Consider the following 17,375-nt stretch of genomic DNA (forward strand, 5'->3'; position numbering starts at 1 on the left):
GCATGTTACAAAAGAGGCAGCCTATGTTCTTAAAAAAATTTCAAGGTCAAGGAAGATAAAGAATGACTAAGGAGCTGTTGAAGGAGACTAAAGAAACAAGGGGACCAAACGGGGACCAAACGGGGACCAAACGCAATGTGAAGCTTTGGATTGGATCATGGTGGGGAGACTAAGGCTTCTCCAAAGACATTGTTGGGACAATTAATGAAATCTGAATATGGATTGTGCATGATATATCAGCCTATCAGTCACATTACATTGTAATGCTCATTACAATTAATTGAGCATTGTAATGTTGTTACTATATGATAACATTCTTGTTTTTTGCAAATACACTCTCAAGTTTGGAAGGGCTTTAAAAAGTGAGCCTCTGTATTCCTTGATACCAGAGTGCTGATTTCCAAGGCCTCTCTTTCTCAAAGGGGAGAAAATGAGTGCTTTTTGCTGTGGGAAGAGGAAGAACTCAGCAAAATGCAGCATGGTGTTTATCATCTCTAATTGTAGCCCTAGCTACCAGAACACTAACTTGTGGTTCCAGGGAGGTATTTTCCTAATCATCATAAAAAGAAGTGTATCTTTCCATTTGCCTTCCCCTCAACTGGGTCCCTAGTTTTTTCTCCCCATCTCAAAAGGGAGAATTTCAGTTATTTTATACTGTTTTGGTAAGGAGGACAAGGCCAGTTCATCTTTTTATTTTAGAAGAACAATTTGTGTGTCCCTGTTGTGACAGCTAGAGAAAGCTGAATAAAAAGAAGGATTTTTTTGGTTTTTGTGTTTTTTCCAGAATGAGTGTGGAAAGAACACTTTCGCCATCACAAAAGCTACTGCTTTTTCATTCATCAGACCAACTTTTCTGAGCTGTTGAGAGCCAGGCACTACCTAGACACTGGATCACAGAGATGAGTAGTTAGGAGCTCTGCCCTCAAGAAGCTCACAGTATGGTTAAGACACGGGACAGACAACAGAGAATTCCAACTGCTCTAATAGAAGCAGTGAGAACGAGAATGAAAAAGGCCTGCGCACCATGGTCTCTAGGCACCAGGGAGGGGTCTTTAACCCCGATGGTGGAACAGCTTCTCATACCTCTGCAGGCTAATATTGGTTATCAAATGTCAATCATGAGCCCAGGGTGGCATCTCACACCTGTAATCCCAGCTACTCGGGAGGTAGGGATGAGAGGATGGAGGTTCAAGACCAGCCCAGGCAAAATCTCAAACCCTTATCCCAAAATAACTAAAGCAAAAAACGGTTGGGGGCATGGCTCAAGTGGTAGGGTGCCTGCCTAGCAAGCACAAGACCCTAAGTTCAAATGCCAGTCCCACCAAAAAACAAACAAACAAACAAAAAACAATCATGGTATCTTTTCATGGAATGAACAAATGGTGGGCACTGATTGTCCTTCCAGGTAAAGTCATTCACCATATTTCCAAATTAGCAAGCTGGGTACTAGTGGCTCACACCAATAATCCTAGCTATATGGGAGGCTGAGATCAGGAGGGTTGAGGTTCAAGACTCCATCTGCAAAATAACCAGAGCAAAATGGACTGGAGGTGTGGCTCAAGCAGTAGAGGACCTGCTTTGCAAGCGCAAAACCCTAGTCCCACCAAAAAAAAAAAAATTATCAGGAGGCCACTCACTTTGCAAATCTCAACAGGCCAGAGATTTAGTGAATTTTAAGATAAGTGCCAGAGCTAGGAGTATAATTCAATTGTACAACACTTTCCTAGCATGTGTGAGGCCCTAGGTTTCTTCCCCAGGACCTCCAAAAAAGACAAGGAGAAAGAGGAGGAGGAGGAGGAGAAAAGGAGGAGGAGAAAAGTGTCAGAGACCAACATGCACCCTGGAGAGCTCCAGGTGTGACTTGAGGGAAGCCATTTGACCACAAAGTGATAAGCAGTGAAACTTCATCTATGAAAGACCTGGGAACTGGGCTGTGTGTTGTGCCTCTCTGCTGGGTGGAGACAAATAGTAACATTTGTTGAGCATTTCTAAAATGCTAACATAAATAATGATTGTTGATGACTGAGATTCATGGTGCCTAGTTCAGAATAACCTCAGCCCTTGGGAGGCTAAGGCAGGAGGATCACAAGTTCATGACCAGCCTGTTCTACATAGTGAGCTCAAGGCCAACCTGAGCTCATAGTGAGAATTTGTCTCAAAAAAGAAAAAAAAAAAACAAAATTACCTAGCTTGATTTACAGTGAGGAAAAAGCAAAAAGATGCCTATATATATTTTTAAGATGAAAACTAAACCATAGATTAAAAAGAAAGTATTTTAAATGTGAGGGAAGCTGGGGATATAGCTCAGTGACAGTGCTTGCCTAGTATGTGTAAGGGTTTGATCCCCAGCACCACAATAAAATAAATAAAGTCTCACACTGGGCACTGGTGGTGGTTGGTTCACACCTATAATCCTAGTGACTTAGGAGGCTGAGATCAGGAGGATCACAGTTCAATGCCACCCCAGACAAAAATTTGTGAGACCACATCTCAGTGGGAAAAAGATGGGCATGGTGACTTGTGCCTGTCATCTCAGCTGTGGTGGGAAGCTTAAAGTAGGAGGCTTGTCATCCAGGCTGGCAGAAGCAAAAAAGTGAGACCCTGTCTCCAAACTAACCAGACCAAAACCAGCTGGAGGCAAGATTCAAGGGGTAGAGTTCTTGCCTAGCAAGTACAAAGTCCTAACTTCAAACCCCAGTACCACCAAACAAACAAACAAATAAATGTCAGACACAAGTTAATATAATGGAAATTAACTCTTTTCACCTGACAAAACAACTTTTCTTAAAATCACCCCAATCTGTTGTGAACACAAGTAGGAAAGAGAAATCTACATCAATCTTAGAAGTAGACAAGATGTTTTTCTAGTCATAACTAAAGCCCATTTCAAGTAGGTGGAGGTCTGACATGTGTTCTACCACTGTGGTCATCCTTATTTCTCATGGTCAGCTTTAAAAGAAAAAACAATGCCAAGGTTGCTTGAGTAAGAGCCCAGCCCAGTAACAGAGCCGTGAAGCGGACACTGGGCTGTGACTGTGGCAAGCAGGTGGGTGGCCTCCAGTATAACCCTGGCCTTGTCTGCAAGAACTTTAGCTGCCAGAAGAGCCCAGTTTGAGGCTTTTTAGGGATCAGTGTTTGCATGAATGCCTCATCCCTTGCTCGTAAATGAAAGTTTTTCTCATCATTTTGAGAAAAAACAAAATATAACCAAAGCCTGCACCAGTCTGGAAAAGTAGTATACCTGCTTGAGGGGAAAATGGGAATTAATGTTTATTTAACATACTCTGTGCCTGGTTACCTCCCCTTCATGTTAGTCAGCTTTCCATCACTATAACAAAATATCTGAGATAAATAATTTATGAAGAGAAAAGGTTTATTTTGGCTTATCATTGTGGAGATCCAGCCCAAGCTCAGGCAGACCCATTATTTGTGCCTGTGATATAGAGGTACCAGATGGCAATTGTGGGGAGCACGTGGCACAGGCAGCAAAAGAGAGAAGAGGAAGGGTTGGAGTCCCACAATCCCCTTCAGGGACACACTCCAGTCACTTAAGGACATCCCATAAGGCCCCTCCTCCTAAGGTCCACAGCACCTCCCAGTAGTGTCACCCTGGGAACCAAGCCCTTAATCCAGGGACCCTGTAGGGCATTCCTTTAAACCATAGGCCTCTTCAGCAGTGTGCATGCACTATGCCACTCCTCACATCTTACACTCCAGGGTAGAGCCCATGGTTACTCTCATTTTACAGTAAGGAAACTGAGGTACTGAAAAGTGACTAGCCATACAGGATTCCATGATGTCTAAGACTTGTGCCCTACCCTCCACGACCATAAGCAACACACCAGGAATTTGGCCCCATGTCCTAGTGGCTCCAGAGTCTGTGCCATTACCATCAGAGTAGTGATTTTCAGCTGGGGGTGATTTGTGCCCCCACCCTACCCAGGAACATTTGACAATGTCTGGAGACATTTCTGGTCCTTGTGACTAAGTGAATGACATCAGGCTGGCAAGAAGACAGGAGCAGACAGACTCTAGAAAAAAGGAAAAGAGTGCTGAGAGTAGAGTGGTCCACAGCCAGGCAAGACCCCAAGACAAGCAGCATCAATTGAAGGTACAGAACTCACTAGAATGGCTCCAACAGAAGAGCAGAGGATCTAGCATCAAAGAACAGCATCCTGGTCAGGCCTGGGAGTGGAATGTCCTGTTGAAGGGTGATGCAGCAAGCTTTCTCACGCTCCTGGTTCTCCTGACCTAACTAGGGGCGACTGAAGATGCAGAAAGGACAAACGATAGAAGACAGAAATGCAGAAAGTTGGAGTCAGGTGTGTTGAGCACTCAGATGGAGATGCACAACAGCCTCATTGCTTATTTTCTCTAATAACTCTTCTTTTACTTCTGTTCTTTTCTTCTCTATTCTTTAAGGCCTTACTTCTTCACTATTCTTTAAAGTCTCTTTCCTTAGACTCACATTGTCCCATGTTTTCTTTCGCTTTTCTTTAGCATAATCTCTCTTAGAGTCTTGGCCCTCAGACTTGCACTGTCCCCTCTAATCTCTAGCATAACTCAACAGCAGCTACAACAGCCCACCAATCAATCCCTCATCAGAAAAACCTTCCATAAATCCCCCATCACCATCAAAAATCCTCCCATCCTCCTTCATTGAGTCTTTTATATCCAGTGGTAAACAAGGAGGTGAAGCATCAGTTCTCCAGGACAGTTGTGACACCTGCATTGTACTTCTCTGAACATAAACAACTCAGGAAAAGCAGCTGTGCTGCATTTTGCCTCTCACTCTCTTCTGTGGCTGGGGCCGTGCCAAACTCAGCCCGTAGATCACTGAGCACAACTGTGCTTATGTCAGGTTCTCATAGGCTTCTCATAATCCACTCCCCACAGGGTGACAGATGGTCAGCATGTTACCAGGTTCAGTCTCAGACCACCTTTCTAGTAGCATTTGTTATGCCCATCAGTCGGAGAAGTGGTACAGCATCATGTTGAGAACACAGCTCTGCATTCAGTTGTCAGGGGTTAAATCCTGGTTCCTTCCTTTCCAGCCTTGGGACTTGGAGCATTTTCTAAACCTCCCAGCATCCTCACCTGTGAAATGAGGGTGATTAATGAAACACAGTACCTATCTCAAAGGGTTGTGATAGGACCCAGAGCTTATCCCCATAGTAAATTTTCACCAAATACTTACTGACAGTAAACCAATTTTTACCATATAAACCAGGACCAAGGTCACTGATTACTTCTCCCTGTCATCTCCCCCTTTGGCATCTCCTGTCCCCCTTCCAAGGTAGTAGTATAGATGTATCTGTCTATGGAACTTCTTGGTTTGGTTTGTTTTGTTAGAGAAGTTTTAAATTTTTTTTCTGGTTCATTCTAGGCCCTACCATTGAGCTACATTCCCAGCCTCACCCACCTCTCAGACTTTCTTTCTCTAAAGTCTCATAGCATTTTACTTGAACTTCTTTTTTTTTCTTTTTTTCCTGTGGTTCTGGGGTTTGACCTCAGGGCCTCACACTTGCTAGGCGAATGCTCTTCAACTTGAGCCACTCTGCTATCCCTTTTCTGTGTTGGTTATTTTAGAGTTAGGGTCTCAAGAACCATTTGCTAGAGCTGGCCTCCAACTCCAATCCTCCTGATCTCTGAGTAGCTAAGATTATAGACATGAGCCACCAGCACCTGGCCTAATGTATTTATTTTAAATTACTTTCTTTTTATGGCAAGTTTAAGGCTTTTCTATTTAAGTTGTTTGACATTTTTCTTCAAATGCATTCATTTATGTTTTTGAAAAGTGAGCTAGTTTAAGGAGAACAGTAAACAGTATTCCAGTGATATGCAGACTTGAGAAACTATATTGGTAACGGCATAATTGGCACTTGAAAAATACCAATCTAGAGATAGTGATCTGTCACATTTACCGTTAGACCACAGTATGATTTTTACGTTTGATGGGCTGCTTCAAAATCCCATGCTCACCCCTGAGCACTTGGTTTTATTAATTGTCAAAAACCAAAATTTTAAAATTTGTCCCAATTTTGAGAAGGAAGAGAGGTTAAAAATGGAAGCCCACATGCAATCCCAAAGGTCTTCAGATCAAAAAGCTTTGATGTATCCGAGCCACTTAGCTTATTAGCGAACTAAAACTGAATTAATAATTAATTCCATTTCATGCAGAAGCCAGAAGGCTCTACCCAAGGACAACATAGGAAACGGGCCCTTTCACAGACAGAAACAGTTATCCACACAAAGCTAGCAACAAATCAGAAGGAAAAATGAAAATAGATATCCAGCTCCCCGCCTGGATTGGTTCTTTTTAGGTCAGGAGTTGTAAAAGGACTCTTTTCCTCTGGGTCCCCCAAATGCAGGAAGAGGGAGCTTCTCCGCGACCCGCCCCACCCCGCACGCCGAGGCACCTTCCCTCCCCCTAAGCTCCGCCCCATCACAGAGGCCCCGCCCCTCCTCCATAAGCTCCACCTCCGCCCGCCGCGGCTCCCGCGTGCGCTGAAGATGGCGGCTGCTGCGGGAAGGTTGCTCCGGGCCTCGGTGAGTGGCTGCCTGCGAGGACAGGCGCGGAGACAGAGCGGTGGTTCTGACAACTGCTTCTCAGACAGGATCGCGCTCTCCTGGGCCTGGGGGAGAGGGGTCATTCGCTCTTCTTGGAGGGTATCAGAGGTAACGGACCCAGAGGCCTCCTCCAGGAAGGCTCCCCGCGCCTGCGCAGCACCTCCCTGTCCCTACCCCTGGCTCTGTCCCCTCCCCGAGTCCCTTCGTGCTCCGAGTTTGCGGGTGCCTAGTCCCATCTCCACTAAAGCACCTGCCCTGGCTTTGGAGGCAGGCATCCTGGCTCCTGGTCCAGCTTCTGTCACCAACTCTATGACCCTGGGCAAGCGACATTGCCTTCCCGAACCCCAGTTTACGTTTCTCCCCTTAAGATGAAAAGAGTGATGCCCGCATCAAAGCGTTGCTGTGAGCACCCTCTTAAATGCTGGCTGGAAACAAAGCGTTACTGTAACAAAAGCCGCTTTCTCCCATCCCCTGGCGGGTCTCGGCTGTGATTACCTGCTTTGCTCCGGGCGCAACCCAGTGCCCTCCTGCTCCCCACTCCTCCTCCTTTCTCGCTTGGGGTTCAAGGCAGGCCTTTTATCCTCCCTGTGTCATGCTGAACATTAAAGTTGAGCGAACACTTCCTTGAGCCCCATCCAAACTCCAGAACGCGAACTTTGCCCTACTTGTTTGTTTGTGGGGCTGGAAGGGCCTTGTCGCTTCTGAGGAAAACCTTGACGTGGTGGAACACAAACAGCGCGTGGCGCAAGAAAAGGGGTTAAGTACCCAGTGCCCCAGTCTCCCTGACTTTTTAACCCTCTGAGTCGCTTTTAAGAGCATAATTTTTGCTTCTTGAGTATTTGTGCTCTTACATTCCCTTCTGCTTTGCAGTCTTGAGGAAGGAAGCAGAGGGAATGTTAACAACATGGAGACCCAATCTATGCTGTTATTGGGTTTGGTATTTGGTTTACATGTACAAGAACAGCTAAGGCCACCATTGGCACTATGCCCTTTCAGCAGAGCCAGCTCAGTTACCCTTCATTTTTTTTTTAGTGGGACTGGGGTTTGAACTCAAGGCATGGCACTTGCAGAACAGGTGCTCTACCATTTGAGCCACATCTCCAGTCCATTTTGCACTGGTTATTTTGGAGATGGGGTGTTTCATGAACTATTTGCCTGAACAGACCTCAAACCTCAATCTTCCCAGTCTCAGAGTACCAAGTAAGTAGGATTACAGTTGTGAGCCCCTGGTGCCCAGCACAGTCACCCTTCTTGAGAGCCTTCCTAATATAAACCTTCTCTCTCTTCCAGGTTGCTCGACAGGTGAGCACCATTTCTCGGGGCATTTCTGCCTCTGCAGCCCTTAGGCCTGTTGCCTCTAGAAGAACATGCTTGACAAATATACTGGGGTCTGGCTCTGCTCAAGCAAAATTCACCTTTAGCACCAGTAAGTTGTTGTGCCTAGGCTGAATTCAGGTAAAGGAGACACAAATCATCATCTCTGGGTTGGACAGTGTCTGAACCCTGGGTATACATTAGATTCTCCTGGGAACTTTAAAAACATAACATGAAGATGTGCAGAAATAGCCAGATCCATGAGGGATTATCTGCAAACAGTGGGTTACTAACCTCATCAAAACTAAGATTGCCCATGAGAAAACACAAAGAAAATGGATGAAGCCATAGCCTATGAGAAAATATTCATAGATAACAAAGACCATTATCTAAGATATCTAAAGAATTATAAAAACTCTAATAAGAAGACAACTGAATAAAATAAATAAAAACATAACACTGTCCCAGTCCCATCCCAGACAAATTAAGTCAGTCTGTGGGGTGAGACCAGGGCATCAATATTTTTTAAAAGCTTACTGGGTAATTGTAATGTGCCCTCAGGGGCGAAAATCACCTAGGTAGTGCACTGCCCTAGTCTGTGTCATGTTTCCTTGTTGGTTGCTGCAGTTTTTAATCCTCCATGCCTTCTAGGTCTGTTGTGTGTGAAGGGGTGTGAGTGGTGGGCCATCTCTGAGCAAGCAAACCTTGCTGCTGGCTCTAGGTGGCCACTTGGTAGGTGTGGTCCCATGGCATCCTCCGAGATCGAGTGAAGCCCAGCTGTTTCTTGAGCTTTGCATTTCATCTGTAGGCTGTGGGCTTCACCAAAATCAGCTGCAGGTAACTTGTGGTAACTGAAAGTGGCTCCTTTAGATTTGCCTTGCCTCTAAAAATTTAATAACTAATGGTTTGAGAGGGTACTTTAGTGAAATGTTCTAAAAAAAATTTTCACATTTTTTTTGTTTTTTATTTTTATTTTTTTCTTTACTTAGTCATATGTGCATACATTGTTGGGACCATTTACCCCCCCTGCCCTCTGCCCCCTCCCTGAAAATATTTCTAGTAGTGATTTGATACCATAAACTTTCGTCTGCTGATCCCAAGCCCCTGCCTTCAAGAGATCCTTCTGTCTTTGTGGCAGTCACAGATAACAGTTTGAGGCAGACTTTCCTTTGTCCCTCAATCTCAGATAGAAGCAAGTCTTTTCCAGGTTTGGGGAAGGTTTTTGGTGCTAGAAATGGAACCCAGAGCGTCATGTATAATAAGCAAATACTCTACCCCTGAGCCCTCTCTCCACTCTTTACACATCTCTTGCATCCATTCTTTTCTTTCTGTTTCCTCTGCCACACCACAAAACCTCTCACTGAGATAAGTGAAATCACCACCTGACATCAGTCGTATGCTCCTGACTGATTAATCTTCCTAAAACAGTCTTCTCTGCATCTCTGATGCAAAAAGCCCTCCCCTGACTCTCTTATCTCCTATAACGAGCAGGCTCAGCTGCAGGATACTGAGGGACTTGCCTGACCTGGCCTTCGACCCTTCTGGCTTGCTTTGTCTCCCCTTAGGCTGTTGGGTCTAATCAAACTGTGCCCAGACAATTCCTGTGACAAACACATTTGCCCTGCCATTCCTCCATGCCTTTTTCATTGTCCCATCTATACTTGAAATCTGAACCATATTTAGAGCCTAGCTCCTAGTCTCAAGTCATTTTAATTCCTCTCATGTCGTTTAATTCTTCCTCCTCTTAGTTTCTGTAGCACTTCTTTTAGTCTTGGTTTTCTTTTTAAAAAATTTCTCCATAGCACTTTGAATCGAATTTGGGTACGATTTAGAACTGTGTGGAAGGAAAAATTACTGTACCTGAGATATAAAATCGAGCTGGGCACCCATGGCTCACGCCTATAATCCTAGCTACTCAGGAGGCAGAGATCAGGAAGATTGCTGTTCAAAGCCAGCCCCGGGTAAATAGTTTGAGACACCCTATGTTGAAAAAACCCAACACAAAAAAGGGCTGCTGGAGTGGCTCAAGTGTAGAGTGCTTGCTTAGCAAGCATGAAAACCTGAGTTCAAACTTCAGTGCTGCAAAAAAAAAAAAAGAACTGAATTTTTTCATTGAGCTAGCCTACTAACAATTTATATTTCTAATCAGTTATCATGAGGAGATTGATGTGGTGAATGATGTGGTTTTTTTCAGGTTCCTCTTGCCATGCTCCTGCTGTCACCCAGCCCGCGCCCTACTTTAAGGGCACAGCTGTCGTCAATGGAGAGTTCAAAGAGTTAAGCCTCGATGACTTTAAGGGGAAATACTTGGTGCTTTTCTTCTATCCTTTGGATTTGTAAGTATGATTCCTGTGATGCTCTCATGTCATGCTAAGAGCAAGCACTGACCCTACCCCCCTTCCTGCCAGGAGCGGGGATTCTTTCTGACCCCTTGTTGCTGTGGCCTTGTTCATCTGTCACTAATTTACAAATAATGGCCTTGGTGGGGAAAAATGGCCTTCCTTTTATCAGTAGAGTTTAATGTGGTTTTATCTGACACAATTTGGAGCAGTGGTTCCTGAAGTGCAGAAGTTTTCACTGGTCTGGGGAAAAATGGGAAAAGTAAGAAGAAGAAAATGAGTTTTCGGCATTGGTGGCTCACGCCTGTAATCCTAGCTACTCAGGAGGCAGAGATCAGGAGGATCACAGTTTGAAGCCAACCCAGGCAAATAGTTTGTGAAACACTATCTTAAAAAAAACACCATCACAAAAAAGGGCTGGTGGAGTGGCTCAAGGAGTAGGCCCTGAGTTCAAACCCCAGTACCACAAAAAAGAAAAAAAAATGAGTTTTGGGGTTGTTTGGTTGTTTTTAAATCTACTTTAAGTATAGTTTAAAAAAAAAAAAAACTCTAGAATGTGCTCTCCCCCTTTTTTTGGTCAATTTCTTCAATAAAAAGATGATTGGAGATAATGGACTCCCCCCTCCCCCAATGTAACACTGAAGTCCAGCGAGGATGGTTGGCCATTTTTCCCTTTCACCTTTTAAGCAAATCTAACTAGTTTTATACTGCTTATTGTTCACATTTTAAATTCTTGTTTTTCAGTTATCTGATGAAACTTTCACTTTTTTTTTTCAAGCACCTTTGTGTGTCCTACAGAAATTGTTGCTTTCAGTGACAAAGCCAATGAATTTCACGACGTGAACTGTGAGGTTCTTGCTGTTTCAGTTGACTCTCACTTTAGCCATCTTGCCTGGATCAATACACCAAGGAAGGTAGATCACCATGCACCTTGCTTTACACATAGATCTTGTTTTGTTTTATTTTAATAGACAAATACTATTTAATGAAGTAAAAATATATTGTGTATATTTATGGGGTACAGTGTAATGTTTTGTTATTTGGGTACATTGTCAAATGATCAGATCAGATTAAATAACACTTGCATCACCTCAAATATTAATCATTTGTGGTGAGAACATTTAAAATCTTCTCTTAGATAGTGTGAAAGGTACAAAATATTATTAATGTAGTCATACCAGGCTTTTTCCTTCTCTCTACCTTTAACTTTGTACCCACTGACCAACATCTCCCACTTTCCCACTCACCCCTGCCTCCAGCACTTATGATCTAACACAGTGGAGCCATAAAAGACCAATCTAGACCTTGTCAAAGCATGATGAGTCGGGAATGGCTATGTATAGATCCTAACCTACTGGCAGTGTGGCCGTGTGTAAACTCTCTGCATCTCCTTGACCTTGCATGTGTATTTACTGCCCACTGCACTTGTATTCCATGGTACAGGCAGTAGTGGAGAGGCTCACTGTGTAGCAGACACAGCTGGAATCTGTTGCCTCCTGTAGCTCCTGTGCTTATTGTAAATCTCATGTACTCTGGGTGTCTTTTGCTACTATAGTTGAGTTCACTGTTCTTCATGATCAGTGTTGTTTAGAAATTTGCTTGGAAATAATCACATTTTCTAGCTATGCTACAGGACTGTCAATACCAAATAATTCAGTATTTATTACTCTTCCATTTTTACATTTGAGAAATTAACTTCAACTCAAAGAATGCTTTAAAATTAGAAAAAGGTCAACAGTGTCAGTGGATTTAAGTCCTTCCTCTGCCTCTTGCTAGCTATGATAAGAAAGATGTTTAACTTTTGTCCCTCAGCTTCTGCATCTTTAAAATGGACATGGTAATAATATCTACTCCAGGATGGTTGAAGAAGTGAGTTAAGAGAAAGAATACATTTGTGCCTGGTATACTGTTACTTATTATTGTTGGTTTCAAACATTGTTATATGGTCCAGAAAGTTGTGAGATACCCCACACAGCCAGTCATGTTTGCATTTTTGTTAGAATGGCGGTTTGGGCAACATGAACATTGCACTCTTGTCTGACTTAACTAAACAAATTTCCCGGGACTACGGTGTGCTGTTAGAAGGTCCTGGTCTTGCACTCAGGTAAGATTCTGTTCCTCGTGAACTTCAAACGGTTTTCATAGTTAGCACTGTCCTCCTTCTTAAGGGCTTTATATGGACTTTGTAAAAGCATTTTTTGTTGCTATGGTTTTTCTCTTGTATCTTTGTCTTTTAAACCTTTTAGAATTTATTTTTGTAAAGCATTTTTTCTCCTTTTATTTTATAGTTTTTTCATTTACTTACATGTGTGTACATTATTTATGCCACCTCCTTCCCCATCCCCCTGTAAAGCATTTTTAAAAGCAAAAAAAATCCCTAATTTTGGGAGCTGGTGGAATGGCTCAAATGGTAGAAAGCCTGCCTAGAAAGCATGAGGCCCTGAGTTCAAACCCCAGTACCACCAAAAAACAATAGCAGCAGCAGCAAAAAAAAAAAAATGCTGTTGAAATGCTCGTGTTGAGTATTGGCTGGCAATCAGAAAAGACTGAGATGTATGTTTCCTGTCCACCAGCTGGATCTCCTCTTGGAGAAGGATGTCCATGTCTTTTTTTTTTTTTTTAATTGGTTCTGTCCATATCTTGATAGTCAAACTGCTTCATTCTGGTTTACAATTCAGAAGCAGTGTGGTGGGGGGCGGGGGGACACCCCTGGAGGTGAAGCTGTCAGACTGATTTATTGATTTATGTCTTAACTCAGCTACTTAATCACTGTGTTATTTACCTCTTTGAGCCCCAGTTTTCCCATAGGTCCATATGAAGATGGACCTCATAGGTTGTGGTGAGGATTAAATTATCCACGCAGCTGGAGTTTTGGGCACAGTTCCTGGCAGCTGTTGCAGCTGACTTTCTATCCTATAAAGTCATTTCTGCCCTCCCTTATTCCGTGGGGGTATGAAAAGCTTTCAGTCTTCTACAGGCTTCCTGAGAGACCAGAACAGAGGCCTCAGAGCTAGTATCTTGACATCCGCTGAGAACGGGTTTGAAGGAGATGGCCCTACCTCGAGGTGTCTTGCAGTTTTCCTGAAGGCAGGCCTGAACCCAGAACACCTGCCTTGCCTCGTGATTACCAGCTGGCCTGCTCTTTTCTTGGGTTACACCTGGAATTTCAGCGCAGGAGAAAGGGTCTCCGTCCTGTGGGGTCTTGCTAGTTTTGCAGTTACACCTATCAATTTCAACCTTGAGACTAATAGGGGAGAGGTGCTAAGTCTGGCTGGTACATTAGTGTATCTTGCTGCTTTCTCCAGCTCTGCTTCTGCTTCTCCTTCTCCTTCTGCTTCTCTCAGTTGACCCCAGTTGGCTCCCCTCCAGGTATAGCACCAGGGCAGGGTCAGCCTCAAAGCCTGGCCAGGGAAGGAGAAGCCCCATTCTATCTTAGTGTTAGTTTGCCTTTTCACTGAGTGGTTAACACCTGGCATTCACATACCCTTAAAAAATAACTGTTAAACCAGGCGCTGGTGGCTCACTCCCTGAAATCCTAGCTACTCAGGAGGTGGCAATCAGAAGTACTGAGGTTCGAAGCCAGCCCCAGGCAAATAGTTTGCAAGACTCTATCTTGGAAAAACCCATCACAAAAAAGAGCTGACGGAGTGGCTCAAGTGGTAGAGCTCCTTCTAGCAAGCATGAGGAATTCAAACACCAGTACCACCAAAAAAAAAAAGAAAGAAAAAGATTGGTTTGGGGGAGAGGCAGAAATAATGTATACACATGTGAGTAAATGTAAAAATGATAAAGAAAAATAGAGAAAAAAGATTGTTAAAACCCCTGAGTTAAACATAGCTTCTCATATTGTCACAATAAAAGCCACTCAGAAGAACACAGACCTGCAGCGTGGAGGTCATCTCTAGGCATTGCTGCTGAGTGATGGGAAGTGATGAGCCCAGGTTTCTGCTCCACATGGGCTCAGGAAATATTTTCCCAGGAGTTTTTCCCACATTTACACAAGCATTAACTCAATAAATATTTATTGGATATAGATAAGATCCAGCTTTGTCCCTTCCCATTTGCCTGTGGTTTCTTGCCAAAATTTGATACAGCAGCACAAAGAATGCTTGCCAAGTCATGGTAAGTAAAGAAGTCTTTACTCTTTAGTTCATTGGCTTTTAGATACTGTGTGACATTCAGGGTAAAATAATGAATTTGCAAATGTGACCATATTGTATGTTTTCCTAGTGGCCTGCTCTAGTCCTGTCATTATTAAAGCATCTGTCATTAATGAGATGAAAAGCTTTTTGTACAATAATGAAAACTCTAATTTTAAGCATATGACAGAGCTTAATTTAATAAATGCTTTGTTAAAAGGAAAATCAAAGACATAAAAAGGTGTGAGACTCTTGGTTCTAGTGCTGTTGACATACTAATGAGGCTAAATTTTGATGCAGAGGCCTCTTCATAATTGACCCCAATGGAGTCATCAAGCATCTGAGTGTCAATGACCTCCCAGTGGGCCGAAGTGTGGAAGAGACCCTCCGCTTGGTGAAAGCCTTCCAGTTTGTGGAAACCCATGGAGAAGTCTGCCCAGCAAACTGGACACCAGATTCCCCTACAGTAGGTTCTTTTCCCAAAGCAATGGGATCCCAGCAGAGGTTCCCAAGTCTTCTCTGCCTCCAGGGTGTATTTATCAATGAAGCCTACCTCAGAGCAAGGGTGCAGGCTGAGCAAATGTTTTTATATTTTCAGATCAAGCCAAGTCCAACGGCTTCCAAAGAGTACTTCGAGAAGGTGCATCAGTAAATCATCCTGGTGTACTTGCAGCTTCTCATACCAGGAATGAACCACAGCTGGAACCCTTTTAGCACTTCAGAGATAATTTATAGAAGGCAAAACCAAATCATGTTTATTTATAAGTATTACTCTAAATGTTTTGTTTTTGTAACACTGGCTAAGGCTTTCTTAAGGTGGTTGGTAGCTAGCATAAGGAGATGTTTTGATGGCTGTCAAGTTTTCACAGAAGGCCTGGTTCCCCTGTTTCTTAGATCACGTCTTCAGTGGGCAAAAGCAACACCCTCTCTTCTTAGCCTTACTTGAACATTCATCTGCACCAAAGTAGCACAAACACTGAAAGCTTCTGATCAAGGGTCCCAAATTTTCTTCTAGAATTTCTTTTGAATTTTCCTTTAAAGTAACAAACATCGTACTTTTACGTTGTTAACATCAGCCGGCTAAGTTAACTCTCAAAATGAGCGTATATGTGATGGAAGCAAATGTAAATCATGTGATTAAAAACACGGTGGCAAAGTGACTTAGTTATCATGCATGAGCCTGTTCCCGAGGGTTATAGTTTACAGTTGTACTCATTAGCTGACTTAGCTAGGGTCTACTGTGTTTCTAGATATTGATTAGCGTAATTGAAAAGGAGTATATTGAATCCAGGGATTGCATTTTGAAATCATCGTAATTCTTCAAGTGCTTAATGTAAAATACAAGAAATAAACATATTTTAAAATACTTGTATTTTTCACATTATTGACTGTTGAGTCTGCTAATCCTGGTGCTCTGTTCTTCCTTTTCTGATTATGTCAACAAACATTTACTGAGATCCAAGTCTGACAGCTTCCACAGAGTACTTGGAAAAGGTACATCAGGAGGTAGGTCACCCATGTGCATCTGCAGCACCTCCCCCAGGGGAGCACCACGTAGATATACACCCGGGAACAATATGCTGACCACTTGGAACCCAGGTTACGGGTTAAGAAAGATGTGAAAACATTATTTCAGGAAATCCTTGAGTGTCAGCTGCTCAAGTTTTTTTGTTTGTTTTTTAGGAGGGAGGTTTTTTTTGTTTTTTTTTTTTTTTTTTGGCAGTCCTGGAGTTTGAACTCAGGGCTTCATGCTTGCTAGGCAGCCACTCTACCACCACTAGAACCACACCTCCACTCTTGGGCACTTCGTTGGAATCACAAGAAGAGACAAATCCCCATCTTTATGCACCTTCATCCTAGAGGGAAAGCCCAATAAGCATGATAGAAATACAGAGTATTAGGAAGGAAAATAAGGGGGCTTGAGCTGGAGCAGTCTCAGGGGTTCTAGGTAGGGTGTCAGGGAAGGCCTTAGGGAGAGTCAGTCTCTGGGTCTATTTCTCATGAGGACAGTAATTCCACCAGTCTTGGGGATTTGAAGAGAGAAGATGTAGAAAATGAGGGAGTTAGAGGAAAAAGGACCTTCCAGTTGGGGCATGACGAGTATAAAGGCCTGGAGGCAAGAATGAATTTAGGATGGAAAATTGCAAGGAGACTGTGTAACTGGAGCATGAAGAATTGCAGGGGCCCAGAGAGCCTCCTGGCAAGCTAAGGACTTTGGGTTCTGTGCTAAACAGAAGAGTGACAACAACTTCCTCTAAAAGGGTCACTCTGGCTCCTTTGCTTAAGACTGTTGGGGTCCAAAGTGGGGAATCAAAGAGTGCTTACTATACTGGATCTGTGACACACCTGAGGACAGAGCCAACAGGATAATGTGTGCTAAATACTACAGTACAAAATGTGTGGATCTAGGAATAATGGGAACACAGAGAAAGGCACACCTTACCCAGCTGTGGGAGTCGGGTGACTTCCTAGAAGAGGAAGGCTATACAAACCTGAGCCAAGTGAGCTGGGCAAATGCAGGAGCATGTTCTCATGTTCCTGGGTGGGAAAGGCAGGGGGAGGAACCGGCTAGCTAGTGTTCATGGCCAACATGGAGCACTCCAGTGGGCCTGGCCTGTGCTGGGTTATTTACATGCTTTATTTCCTTCTCTCTTCAACAACTCCCTAAGAGTAGTACAATCACCCTTATTTTACAGATGAACTAGTAGACCTGGGGATACTGACTACCAGGTCACAACACTGTGCAGGGGCACCAGCTCAGGACTCTTCGAGTCCCCCCAGCCACCATACAAACTCTTATGGCTTACAGGAATTCAAGTACACACACACAACCTCCACCCATCAGATGCTGGAGGTATGGGGTGGAAGAAGGAAGGGAAGGCCTGTTTTTCTCCATAAATTGTTTCTAACTGATCTGGCATTCAACAAAGAAGTGGCTTTGCCCCACAGTTGAAAAGAAAACAAACAAAAACCAAAAAGTTGAGGGATGGTATCCTGTACCCAGCAAGGCCAT

The 17,375-nt window shown here is 43.6% G+C and overlaps 1 protein-coding gene and 1 long non-coding RNA gene across 3 annotated transcripts; one reads left to right on the forward strand and one right to left on the reverse strand.

The window, feature by feature from the left end:
- Positions 1-3,355: 3,355 nt before the first annotated feature.
- On the reverse strand, positions 3,356-7,292 carry LOC141424739 (uncharacterized). 2 transcript variants are annotated; one of them, XR_012449611.1, is made up of 3 exons: positions 7,066-7,251; positions 4,125-5,097; positions 3,356-4,031 (listed from the first exon to the last, which is right to left on the reverse strand). It is a non-coding gene; the product is annotated as an uncharacterized lncRNA (long non-coding RNA). The 2 variants fall into 2 exon arrangements; XR_012449610.1 differs by having other exon boundaries at positions 3,356-5,097; positions 7,066-7,292.
- Positions 6,401-15,728, forward strand: Prdx3 (peroxiredoxin 3). The gene is made up of 7 exons (XM_020186750.2): positions 6,401-6,549; positions 7,861-7,996; positions 10,079-10,220; positions 11,002-11,137; positions 12,224-12,327; positions 14,663-14,828; positions 14,961-15,728. The coding sequence occupies exons 1-7, from the start codon at positions 6,514-6,516 to the stop codon at positions 15,012-15,014; spliced, it is 774 nt and encodes a 257-aa protein (XP_020042339.2). The 5' UTR covers positions 6,401-6,513; the 3' UTR covers positions 15,015-15,728.
- Positions 15,729-17,375: the final 1,647 nt, after the last annotated feature.

Source organism: Castor canadensis, chromosome 7 (assembly GCF_047511655.1).
Source record: "Castor canadensis chromosome 7, mCasCan1.hap1v2, whole genome shotgun sequence".
In the NCBI taxonomy this organism is placed as follows: Eukaryota; Metazoa; Chordata; class Mammalia; order Rodentia; family Castoridae; genus Castor; species Castor canadensis.

Excerpts from the sequence above, each read along its gene's own strand:
- Prdx3 (XM_020186750.2), top strand. The coding sequence starts at position 6,514 with ATGGCGGCTGCTGCGGGAAGGTTGCTCCGGGCCTCG. Across the intron at positions 7,997-10,078 it reads AAAATTCACCTTTAGCACCA|GTTCCTCTTGCCATGCTCCT; the intron begins GTAAGTTGTTGT and ends GGTTTTTTTCAG. Across the intron at positions 14,829-14,960 it reads GGACACCAGATTCCCCTACA|ATCAAGCCAAGTCCAACGGC; the intron begins GTAGGTTCTTTT and ends TTATATTTTCAG.